At 40.5% G+C, this 13,361-nt stretch overlaps 1 protein-coding gene across 40 annotated transcripts in view; it reads right to left on the bottom strand.

Moving 5' to 3' along the window:
- KCNMA1 (potassium calcium-activated channel subfamily M alpha 1) overlaps positions 1-13,361 on the bottom strand; it is a 744,819-nt gene that overhangs the window by 69,900 nt on the left and 661,558 nt on the right. For all 40 annotated transcript variants that reach the window (XM_019657024.1, XM_019657023.1, XM_019657013.1 and 37 more), the window contains one exon: positions 10,642-10,834. In XM_019657024.1, coding sequence (XP_019512569.1) covers positions 10,642-10,834 — 193 coding nt within the window. The remainder of the gene's footprint in view (positions 1-10,641; positions 10,835-13,361) is intronic.

Genomic DNA, 13,361 nt, shown 5'->3' on the forward strand with positions numbered 1-13,361 from the left:
TCCAGAAAAATAGCTAAACACAATGGAGACAAGCATCCTACCAGATACAGAGTTCAAAACAGTGGTTATAAGGATGCTTAATGAAATTAGGGGAAGAATTGATTAACTCAGTGAGTACTTCAACAAACAGATAGTAAGCATAAAAAAGTATACCCAATAAACTGTAATTTAAAAAAAAGACAGACACCATAAAAAAGAACCAGTAAGATGAAGAATACAGTAACTGAAATGAAAAATGCACTAGAAGGAGTCACCTGCAGACTAGGTGAAACAGAGGATCAAATCAGCAATTTGGAAGAAAAGGTAGCAGAAAGCACCCAATCAGAAGTGCAAAAAAGAAAAAAAGAATTTAAAAATCTGATGATAATTTAAGAGACCTCTGGGACAACATCAAGCATAACAACATTTGCATCACAGAGGTACCAGAGGGAGAGAAGAGAAAACAAGGGATCAAAAACCATTTGAAAAAATAATGGCTGAAAAATGACTGGCAAAGAAAATACACATACAAGTCCAGACAGAAGAGAGTGTCCCAAACAAGATGAACCCAAACAGAACGACACTAAGACACATTATCATTAAAATGACAAAGGTTATAGACAAAGAGAAAATCCTAAAAGCAGCAAGAGAAAAGCAACTATTTACTTACGAGGGAGCTCCCATAAGATTGTCAGCTGATTTCTCATCAGAAACTTTGCATGCAAGAAAGGATTGGCACCAAATATTCAGAGTGATGAAAAACAAGGACCTACAACCAAGATTACTCTACCCAGCAAGATTAGCATTTAAAGCTGAAGGAGAGATAAAGAGCTTCCCAGACAAGAAAAACCTAAAGGAGTTCATTATCACCAAACCAGTATTAGAAGGGACTTCTTTAAGAAGAAGAAGGAGGAAAATAAAAGAACTTAAGTATGAATAATTAAATATTGTATCTATCAATAATCACTTTAAATGTAAATACATTAAATGCTCCAATCAAAAGACAAAGAGTAGCTGAATGGATAAGAAAACAAGACCCATACATATGCTGTTTACAAGAGACTCACTTCAGAATGAATGACACACAGAGACTGAAAGTAAATGGATGGAAAAAAATATTTCATGTGAATGAAAATTAAAAAAAAAAACTGTGGTAATACTTCTACCAGACAAAATAGACTTTAAAACAAAGGCTATAATAAGAGACAAAGAGAATATTACATAATGATAAAGGGATCAATCCAACAACAGGACATCATCCTAGTAAATATTTTTGCATGCAACATAGGAGCACCTAAATATATAAAGCAAATGTTAACCAACGTAAAGGGAAAGAGCGACAGTAATACAAACATAGTCAGGGACTTTAACACCCCGTTGTCACCAATGGACAGATCTTCCAGACAGAAAATCAACAGAAAACAGCAGCCTTCAATAACACACTAGACCACATGGATTTAACAGATATTTTTAGAGCATTTCACCCCAAAGCACCAGAATATACATTCTTTTCAAGTGCACATGGAACATTTTCCAAGACAGACCACATGTTAGGCCACAAAGCAAATCTCAATAAATTTAAGAAGATTGAAATAATGTCAAGTGTCTTCTCTGACCATGATAGTGTGAAACTAGAAATTAATTACAGAAAAACAACTGAAAAACACACAAACACATGAAGGCTATATAACATGCTACTAAATAATGAGTGGTCAGCAATGAAATCAAGGAAGAAGTCAAAAGATACCTCGAGACAAATGAAAATGAAAGCACAATGACCCAAAATCTATGGGACACAGTGAAAGCAGTCCTAAGAGGAAAATACAGGCCTACCTCAAGAAACAAGAAAAATCTCAGATAAACAATATAAACTTACACTTAAAGAAACTAAAAAACAAACAAACACAGCAAACAATGCCCAAAGTGAGCAGAAGGATAGAAATGTTATAATAAAGATCAGAGTAGAAATAAATGAAATAGAGTCTAAAAGAACAATTCAAAAGATCAATAAAACCAAGAGCTGGTTATTTGAAAAGATAAACAAAATTGATAAACCTTTAACCAGACTCATTGAGAAAAAAAAGGGAGAGGATCCAAATAAATAAAATCAGAAATGAAAGAGAGGTGACAACTGACATCACAGAAATACAAACGATTATAAGAAAATATTACAAACAATCATATCCCAATAAATATGACGATCTGAAAGAAATGGATAAATTCCTAGAAATATACAATCTTCCACAACTGAATTAAGAAACGGAAAATCTGAACTGACTGATTACTACTAAGGAAATCAAACCAGTAATCAAAAAATTCCCAACAAACAAAAGTCCCAGCACAGATGGCTTCACAGGTAAATTTTATCAAACATTCAAAGAAAAATTAACATCTATCTTTCTCAAACTATTCCAAAAAGTTCAAGATGAGGGAAAGATCCCAAGTTCATTTCATGAGACCACCATTACCCTGATTCCAAAACCAGACAAAGACATTACAAAAAAAGGAAAATTATAGGTCAATATCTCTAATGAACACACATGCAAAAATTCTCAGCAAAATATTAGCAAACCAAATTCAGCAATACATTAAAAAGATCATACACCATGATCAAGTGAGATTTATTACTGGGATGCAAGTTAGCTCAATATCTGCAAATCAATTAGCATGATATGCCACATAAACAAAATGAAAGATAAAAATCATATGATCATATCAATAGGTACAGAAAAGGTGTCTCACAAAATTCAGCATCCATTTATGATAAAAATTCTCAGCAAAATTGGAAAAGGGAAAACATACCTCAACATAATAAAGGCCATATATGGCAAACCCACAGCTAACATCATACTCAATGAGGAAAAGCTAAAAGTTTTCTTCTTAAAATCAGGAACAAGACAAGGATGCCCACTTTAACCACTTTTATTCAACATAGTACTGGAAGTCCTGGCCACAGCAATCAGACAAGAAAAAGAAATTAAAAACATCCAAATTGGAAAGGGAGAAGTAAAGCTGTCATTATTTGCAAATGACATGATACTATATATACAGAACCCTAAAAATTCCACCAAAAAATCTATTAGAACTGATAAATGAATCCAGTAAAGTAGCAGGATACAAAATATTCAGAAATTGATTGCATTTTTATACACCAGTTATTAACTGTCAGAAAGAGACATTAAGAAAACAATCCCATTTACAACCACATTAAAAACAAACAAACAAACAAATAAACAAGCAAAAAGACCTAGGAATAAATGTAACCAAGGAGGTAAAAGACCTGTACTCAGAAAACTATAAGACCTTGAAGAAAGAAAGAGAAGATACAAATAAATGGAAGCATATAACATGCTCATGGATAGGAAAAAATGACATTGCTAAAATGTCCATACTACCAAAGCAATCTATAGATTCAATGCAGTCCCTATCAAAATACCAATGGCATTTTTCACAGAACTAGAACAAATAATCTCAAAATCTATATGAAACCACAAAAGACCCCCAATAGCCACAGCAATCTTGAGAAAGAAGAACAAAATTGGAGTTATCATACTACCTGATATCAAACTATACCACAACTATTATAATCAAAATAACATGGTATTGGTATAAAACCAGACACACAGATCAATGGAACAGAATAGACAGCCCAGAAATAAACTCAAACCTACATAGTCACTTAATCTAAGACAAAGGAAGCAAGGATATACAATGGGGTTTAGACAGTCTATTAAATAAATGCTATTGGGAAAATTAGACAGATACATGCAAAAAACTGAAATTGGACCACCTTCTTACACTATATACAAGAATGAACTCAAAGCGGATTAAAGGCTTAAATGTAAGGCCCCCAAATCATAAAACTCCTAGAAGAAACCATAGGCAGTAAACTCTCTGACATTGCGCTTAATAATATTTTTTTTTGGATATCTCTCTTCAGGCAAGGGAAACAGAAGAAAAAATAAACAAATGGGACTACATCAAACTAAAAATTTTTTGCACATCAAAGGAAACCATCAACAATACAGAAAGACAGCCTAGTGAATGGGAGAAGATATTCACCAGTGGTACATTTGATAAGGGGATAATATCCAAAATGTATAAAGAACTCATAAAACTCAACACCAAAAGAATCCAAACAATCCAATTAAAAAATGGGCAGAAAACCTGAATAGATATTCTCCAAAGAAGACATATAGATGACCAATAGACATGAAAAGATGTTCAATGTTACTAATCATCAGAGAAACGCAAATTAAATCCACAATGAGATATCATCTCACACCTGTCAGAATGGCTATCATCAATAAATCAACAAACAACAAATGTTGGTAAGGATTCAAAGAGAAGGGACCACTTGTACCCTGTGGGATTGCAAATTGGTGCAGCCACTTTAAGAAAAAAAAAACGGTTTGGAGGCTTCTCAAAAAATTAAAAATAGACCTACCTTATGACTCAGCAATTTCACTTCTGGGTATTTATCCTAAGAAATCCAAAACACTAATTCAAAAAGATATATGCATCCCTATGTTCATTGCAGAACTATTTACAATAGCTAAGATATGGAAGCAACCCAAGTGCCCATGAATAAAGAAGATATGGTTCATATATACAATGGAATATTACTTGGCCATAAAAAAAGAACAAAATTTTACCACTTGGACAACATGGAAGGATCTAGAGGGCATTAAGCTAAGTGAAATAAGCCAGCTGAGAAAGACAAATACCATATGATCTCACTTATATGTGGACTCTAAAGAACAAAATAAACAAACTAAACAGAAACAGACTCATGGATATAGAGAAAAAACTGATGGCTGCCAGAGGGGAGTGGGGTTGGAGAGCTTAGTGAAAAAGGTGAAGGGATTAAGAAATACAAATTAGTAGTTACAAAATAGTCACAGGGATGTAAAGTACCACATAGAGAATATAATCAATAATGTTGCAACAACTATGTATAGTTGGGTACTAGATTAATTGGGGGGATCACTGCATAAATTATATAAATGGTCTAACCATTATAGTGTAAACCTGAAACTAATATAATATTGAATGTCAACTGTAGCTGAAAAATAAAATAAGAAATGCACAGTCTCCATCGTCTTACAGAGAGCCAAGGTTGAGGGGAGCACACTGCTGGCTTTGGGAGTGAGCAGTGTTGCTGTTTAATAATAGCACCATGCTAGATCCTAGCTCTGCCACCTTTCAAAAGCTGTGGTCAGGAAGACGACCTATTCACTGGGCAACTAGTATCTTTTATTATCACCTTAGGACATGTGACAGAGACACAATCAACAAATACAGTCAGTTAGGCAGAAAACAGAGGCTGGTGTCCCCACTACCCCCTTTTTTCTCCACTTAAGACTTTTTAATCTTGGGAAAGCTAATGACTATCCAAAAACAATATGAAAGAAAGAAGGCCAGCCAACAAGTTGAACCAACAGGATTGTCTTAAAGAAGCAACATGGTTTAAAGGTTAGGGTTCCTAGGAGACCCAGGTTAAAATTAGTTAACCTCTCTAAGCCTCAGTTTCCTTCTCTTTGCAATCAAAATACTAACCCAGTATACCTCCTCTGAGGGCCACTTAGAACAGCAGTTCTCAGCCCTGGCTGCACAGGGCCCTCGCCTGGGAGCTTATAAGACTCCTGATGTCCAGGTTAAGCCACAACTGATGAGGTGCAACCTAGGCATCAATATTTTTTAGTTTCTCAGGTGACCATAACATGCAGCCAAGTGTGGGAATTAGTGATCTAAGAAATGCATAGTGTTGGTTGCCAAAACGTCTACCACATATTAGCAGCAAACATTCCTGAAGCATTATGACTGCTGTCGTTGGTGGCAGTGGTGGTGATGGTGGTGGTAGTGGCTGTGGTGTTCATTCAGGTGGGTTCACTTTGGGCTCAGAGTTCTTGCGGATAACTCTTTTCAGAGTAATACCTCCAAGCTCTGCTCTGGCTCTGCAAGGAATATTACACTCTCTGAGGCCATCACATATTCCTCTCTCTGGTCAAATCACTCTCTGGCTTTCCCACCCCCTTATTCCACAGGCCTGTTCTTTGAGCTCATGGGGATCTATTTCTTACTTCATTTTTGGCCTCTCGGTCTATAAGCCCAACTCTGGTTTGATTTCTCCCTCTACCGTCTTGACTAGGCAGCCACTCATTTCAATATTTTTTCAACAGCACCATGGGATCCTTTGCCTGCTCTGAGTCTCCATCCCCAACTCAAGCCAATTTCTACTTTCTCTGCTCTTTCTGCCAAGCGCTGCACAGAAAACTGCAGGGCAGTGCTGACCAGTCTCATTACACCTTCACGGCTCCAATCTCAGCTGGCCCTTACCAATGCCCACACGTACTTTCGCCTAACTCCAATCTCTCCCTCATGTGTTTCCCGTGGTGTCTGCTCTCAGCCTTTATCACCATCAGCCCGCTGTCCCACTTGTCCCGCTCGCTTAACACCTCAAGGAAAACCAAGCTGGCTGCTCCGTGAATACAGGAGAAGCCATCAGGCTGAGCTTCCTCCAGTTTCATCTCTCCCATCCAGCCTTCTGTCTCAGAGAAACAAGTCTCATTCCTTCTCCTTTTTAAGGCCACAGCATCTTCCCCTGCTTCTCTCTGTCCTTCTCACTATCATTTAAAAACTCTCTCCTATAGCTGCAAACGTTCCCTCTTTGGGAGGTCACTCACCTCAGTGTACTGCAGCCAACAACTATGCTCTATTTCTCCCCTTTCTAAAAACAAAAGGAAACCTTTGCTTTGACAAGATCCTCTGAAATATCCTATTTCTCTCCCTATCAGCACTTAAAAAGCAATACATGGTCTCCAATTCTCATCTCCCATTAACGTTTCAGACCCCTGAATGCCGGCTTCAATGGGCAACAGGCTACTCAGCTGTTCTTGCTGAGGTCATCATCAACTTCCCAAGGGTCAAATGCACCGTTGTCTCTTTTAGGCAGGCCCTCATCTACTTGTCATTTCTGCAGTATCTGATGGTGCTAAACATAATTTCCTTTCAAATCAGTTCAGCCCAACGAATTATTATTGCATGCTAAATCTGTCAGATCCTGTGCTAGAACCACTAGAGACATGAAGATGAAGAAGATGAGGAAGAGTTTTTGCCTCTTAAAGAGCCCACAGTCTACTTAAGAAAACACATGTATTGACAAATAATTAGGATCCATTCTAGATTGCTAATCTGGAATTTATTCAACTCTTCTTCTCCTTTATCCTTCACACCCACTCATACTTCCCTAAGTCTTTGCCCTCAGTCCCTGTCACTGGATTCTCTTCCTGTTTGTTCCTTCGATGTTGATGTTTCCCAAGGTTCTGTGTTTATCCTTTTTATCTCAGTTGCTCTGCCTTGTCTCCCTGGGAAATGACCAATCTGCAGGCCTATTCACTATCCATCACCAATGACTTCCAAGTCTATAGTCTCAAACCTAACTTGATTCCTATAGCCTCATGTTCTTATTTCTTGTTGGATATTCTGCAGATATGTCCGACTCAAATGGACTAGGACCAAATTATGTACCTGCTGCCCAATCCTGTTTCTCCTCCTGGGTCTTCTGCTTACTTAATCACTTTTATATCCACCCAGTAGCCAGCCTCGAAACTTATTCTCAACAGCTCTTCCTTGCTCATCCCCACCTCCTTCCACCCAACTGGTCTTGCCCTAGCTACTGACATCACTAAAGCTGTGCTGTCAGCCCTCATCCCACCCCTTCCAGTTCATTGCGGTAGTCTTCTTACATAGCTCATCCACCATCTCTCTCCACCTCTAACCCATGCACATATTTTTGCCTGTTACCTTTTAAAAAGATGAATTGAATCATCATCTTCCTATAATTCCAGACCCTTAGCAAGGCAACAAGCCTGTGCTCTAGACCCATGCTGTCCAATATGGAATCACTAGCCACGTGCTATTCTTTAAATTGAAATGTATTAAAATTAAATGAAAGGAAAAATTCAGCTCCTCAGTCATGCGAATACTCCAGAGCCACATTTATTCAACTAATCCACAAATGTCAGCTTTCCTTGGAAGCCTTCTCAAGCCCTTGAAATATAGAAAATAAAAAGACCTCTGTGCTCCTGTATTCCTAGCCTGTTCCTTGTCTCACTGTACAGTAACTATTTGTGGGGGTGCCTCCTCCACTCACCTGAGCCCCTCAAGGATAGTGAGTGGCTGAGCCCATGTCACCTTTGTGTCCTGAGCCTTGATAGTAACTGACACATAGTGGGCACTCATGTATTCCTCTTTCTTTCCCTACGAGTCACCCTTACTGGAAGGTTAGGCAGGAAGAAACTGTAAGATGCTGCTTTCCTACCTTGCTGTGAAAGCATGATGGGAAACTCAATCACACACTCCCTCTTTTCAGGCACTAACTCAAGCTGTTCTCTGAGAATGAACCCTTCCTCCCTCTGCTCACCCTCCCTTCCCAGATCAGGCTCAGTTTTTGTCTTTTAGAACCACAGGGAAACAGTCTGGCAAGAGCCACTGTTGTACCAGCTGATTTAAATTGAAATGTTTTCCCCAGATAAATGCGCGCTAAATAATATACCAGCTCTCCAGCCAAAGGAAAGTGACAGGCGCTCTGTAAATAAAGGCACTTAGTTGCTGGTAAAGAGCTGTAAAGTGGTTCCGAGCTGATGTTTGCTGACCAGCAAGAAGTGGCTTCACCTGCTTGATATAATTTCACTGCAGTCCTGCCTGCTGTACATTAAAACTGCATCTCATAGACCCAACTGTCACATCAGATATACCATCCAGCACGGGGTATGCCACCATTCTCTGTAATTGTTTTTGACAACCAGCCATCACATCTCAGATCATTTTAGAAAGTGTCTGGTCCAGAATCCCTAGGCTGGGTCAGTTCTGACACCATGTGGGCTATAATAGTGACACCAAAAGGGAATGCGAAAAGAGAAAAGGGAAAAGAGGTTTTGTGAGTTTAGGGGACCAAGTAACATGCAGTGGCAAGTGTCCGAACACAAACCCCCATGAGGACTCTACCTTCTCCATGTTAAGGCACATTTTTCATGTTACATTGTATCATGCTAGAAAAACTTTCCGTAAGGATGCATGAATACTCTGGTCCAAGAGCACACATGTTTGTCCTGAGTCCTGCAGGCATGGCTGAGCAAGTGGATGCCAAGATTCAGATTTGGGGGAGAGAGGGAGGATGGTGGCATGGAGAGATCAAAACTGGGCTTCAGGCTGTATCAGTCAGGGTTATGTCAAGAATAGAAGCTACTCTATTCCAAGTATAAAGAAAATCAGAGATTGACACAACCATTGGAAGGGCTGTAGGGGCAATTGAAAGAGGCCCCCATTAGCCATTTCACTTGCAATGCCAAGTGAAAGGTTCTCCTGAGCTTTCACCAGAAGGTGCTGTGACTCTCAGACGCAGAGAAGCCCACACCCTGCCCTCCCAGTCCCTTCAACCAGCAAAGCCAGTGGTTCTCAGAAAGCTCCCCTGAGTGCTGCTTTAAACCTCACATCGGCTCAGGGTCTGGCTGCAGCTGCCTTCAGAGAATCAAGGGCTCTTTTTTTTTCTGCGTTTCCAGCTCTCTCCCAGGCCCCTCTTTCATTGGCAGACTCCAGCTAAGACCATGCAAGGAAGAAGATTCTGGAAATTAATGTTCCTGGCTTCACTGCAATGTCGGGCGGACGTTAGAAGGAAGTGGTGGTGATGCTGAGTTGACAGAAGATGACGAGGCACACAGGTCTAAACTGCATGATGGGCCAAGCTTCATCTCATCAGTAAGATGGCACTCACATCCCAGCAGCTATAGTCCTCGTGGGCTGTGCGCCTTCTCCCTTTGATCCCGCAGTGATGGGACTCAAGTCCCCATCAGGTACCCAATGCTACCCATCAAGTACACCACATATGACTGTGACCCTACAGTTCATGGCAAGCCTATGCAGTGGTGTTACTCAGAGGGAAATGCTTCACACCCTATCCTGCTAAGGCCCTGATTAGTGAGGTTGTTCGTTAGAGGATTTTTGCTGCGTTGCCTCTCTGAGACTCCTAGATGACATCTTGCAGTTATCTGTCCAGGATCCCAGAGAAAATGTCAGGGAAGACTGGGGCAGAGCAGAGATGGCAAACATGTATCATTTTAGGGCTGTGGTGCCTCCTATAGAATGCGTGGACCGAGGAGCATTACCCCTTAATAAATGACTTTTAGTGTCCACACAGTCCCCATTCTCCAGAGATCACCATCCCTTGGTCAGCGTATAACAATGTAAAGCTTGACACCCCCGTGAAGCTCTAGCAATGGCAAAGCCTAATGCAGGTCAATGGCAAAGCTATATTCTGGGGAGAAACAATGGGAGTTGTTCAGCCAGCATCTTTTCAGTGTTCTGACAGTTAGTAGGCGACCCTGGTCATACAGCCACTGCTTGTGAAGGCTGAGGCAGGGGCAATTTAAAGTCTGGCTTATTCTCTGGGCAGGCAGCCTGTTCTGAGTGTGGGTGTCCAGGTCTTAACCCAGCTCCCTGGGATGGCAAGAAGAGGCAGCAGATGCCCCTTTGCAGTGGCCGCAGGTTTCACTGCCAGGAAGGCTGATGTGAGCCTCTTTGAATTACTGAGTGAAGGATATCCCTCTTGCCAGCCGCTGTCCCCTGTAGGCACAAGAGAGGAGTATTACAGGCTGTCCTTACCTTGGGAATTAGCCTGCAAGACCCCGATGCTGTCATCAAACTGCATAGATTTGATGTTGAGTGACGCCAAGATGCATTCCTTGTCCTGCAGCGAAGTATCATCAATATTATTCTGATTGGCTGACAGGATAACACACATGTCACAGAGGTTGATGTTGACGGCCCTTAAATCAGCCCGACTTAATGGCGTACCCTTTGGCATAGAGGGAAGAAAAAGAAAAGGAGAAGCAAAAAATGAGACTGAGGGACGAGAGGGAAAGAGGGGGAAAAAATAAAAACAAATTAAAGATTGTGCCGGAGCTCTGGGAAATTATTTAACAAGTACCTTTTTTATGCCTTGACATTAAGCTGGCCTAAGTACGTTCAAGGGAATAGGAGCTGTGTGCTAATCTAAAGGGTAGTCGGTGCTGATGGCAGCATTTTAGGCTTGCTCTCAATACTCAATCAAGCTATTACTAACAAACGAGGAAGGCGAATAATGCCAGGGTGCTACATCTCCTTCCTGCCTGGAAATTGTCTTGATTTAAGTAACTGTCCTGTGGCAACCTCTGGCTTTCAGAACATAACGAGGGGCTGGCTTTCACATGCCTGTTTATTTAGTAGCAGGTCACTTCTGTCTCAAGCAAAAGACAGCAGCTCCAAGTAGAATTTCCAGGGCAGCTGAGGGGAAATAGCTGAGAGCATGGTGGGATGAGGTGGGCTGAAAGTGCTTCTCCACTTGGAGGATGGGGGAGGAAGTGGAATGTGCATCTTGCAAAAGTGAGATGGAAAGGAGCGAAGCTTCAGGTCATATAATTTTATGGCATGTTTTCAGCAAGAGAAAACACAAGAAAACTGCCTAATTGTCCAACAACACAGGAATGGTTAAATATATCACTGGACGTATATATAATCAAAGTCTGTGCAGCAGGTAAAGGGAATGAAACAACTCTCCATGCAGGTATCACCTTGGGAGAATCACTAAAATAGAGAGATAAGTGGGAAAATAAAAAACACTAGTTCTAGACAATCTGAAAGTATAATTTCATTTATGTAAAAAGAGAAGCTCCAAATGAAACTATGTATTTATGGATGTATTTATAAATGCAAGTACACTCAGAGAGAAAGTTCAGGAAAAACACACTAATAACGGTAATTACCTCTGGGGAGGAGAATAAGATTGGGGGGGTGAAGGGAAAAAGTTTGTTTTTCACTTTACATACTTCATTATTGTTTGAATATTTTATAAAAAGAATGTGTTTGTATATTACTAGTGTAATTAAAAAATAAATAAGCCAGTAAGCAGATGTTTTAAAAATCCCGTAACAACTAAAAACAGTGGGAGAAAAACCTAGACGAAGGAGATAATGAGCAAGATGTTGGAAGGCACCCACAGGTGAACAGAAAGGTCAGTGTTGGAAGTGAGGGGCATGTGCTCCACAGGCTTTGTGTCCTCGGGAGGGGTAGCAGCAGAACCCATCAGACCATCCATCTCATGGCCAAGCTCCTGAGGGGCATCATGTTGGAGTTCACATCCAGTCCCCGGCCTCCTTGGTCCTGAGCTTGAATCCAGCTTCTGCGTGGCCTTTATGGACGCTCCAGTACCCTTCACCTCACCAGACCGTGTAGGGAGGGGGTTTGCCAACTGCCTTCTATCTCTGGAGTCTTGCTCTGGTTCTGCTTCCTGGAAAAGGGGCTTTGAGAAGATTGACTTGGCTGCGGAGGTCAAGGGCATTGACCCTCTTTTATGATTCAGTGGCAGTCGTGATGCTATTCTCAGCCCCAGAATACTGCCTCAAAGAGGAACTAAGGAGGAAGAGGCATTTAATATGATGGGTCTGGGAAGCTACTACTGTAATTCCAGACTCCAGAGCAGTATCTTAGGAGGGAAGGAGAAGAATCCCCTCTCTTCCTGGGGTTTCTTCATACAAAATGTCTGACCAACTACCTGAATCATTTCACCAGTGCATAAGCCTCAATTGCCTACATCCATATTCTTTTAATTTTCATCTTGTAGGGAAGCCAGCAGTAATTGTGATATAAGACAATCCCTGCACAGTTGTATACACATGATTTCAAAACTCAAGAAATACAAATGATGTAAGTAGAAATACCTTGTGTTTCTCAGGGCTGGTCCTATCTGTGAGACACTGCTTAAACAATGAAATGTGTGAAGACATAGAAGGCCCATTTTGTACAAGTATCTTGTGTTTGAGCATGCTAAATTTTGGAGGGTTTCAATAGGACATGCAAATATAAAAGCTCACTCACATAGAAGCAGGCAGGTGAGTGGATGTGTACAAGGGCAGGAGAAGGAAACACATACACATACACACACCCCAAACATCACACATACACACAGACTCATGTAGCCCAGAAAAATCATAAGCTCCTTACAAAATACTTTTAGACCCCAGTCCATGAGTTCCCAGGGGACTGTGTGTAAGCTTACGTGTAGGAAGATAATGGTGGAAAAACAGAATCAAATCGATCACGTCTGAAATTAGCAAGGTGTATATCTGTTTATGCTCTTCTATGTATGACTGTTTGTTTTTCTGCCTACTTTTAACTACATGTGCTTATTAAATCAGAGAGTTTTTGGCCCAGCATCCAAAAGATATCTGTCTATATTTTTCTTACTTCTTTAAATATTTATTGAGCACCTATCATGCCTGGCATATATGTAAGGACAAATGGTGGCTATTAATGCAGATTACTTATGGGCAGGTCCTTATGTGTTC

This window comes from Hipposideros armiger, unplaced genomic scaffold (genome assembly GCF_001890085.2).
Source record: "Hipposideros armiger isolate ML-2016 unplaced genomic scaffold, ASM189008v1 scaffold_272, whole genome shotgun sequence".
Classification (NCBI taxonomy): domain Eukaryota; kingdom Metazoa; phylum Chordata; class Mammalia; order Chiroptera; family Hipposideridae; genus Hipposideros; species Hipposideros armiger.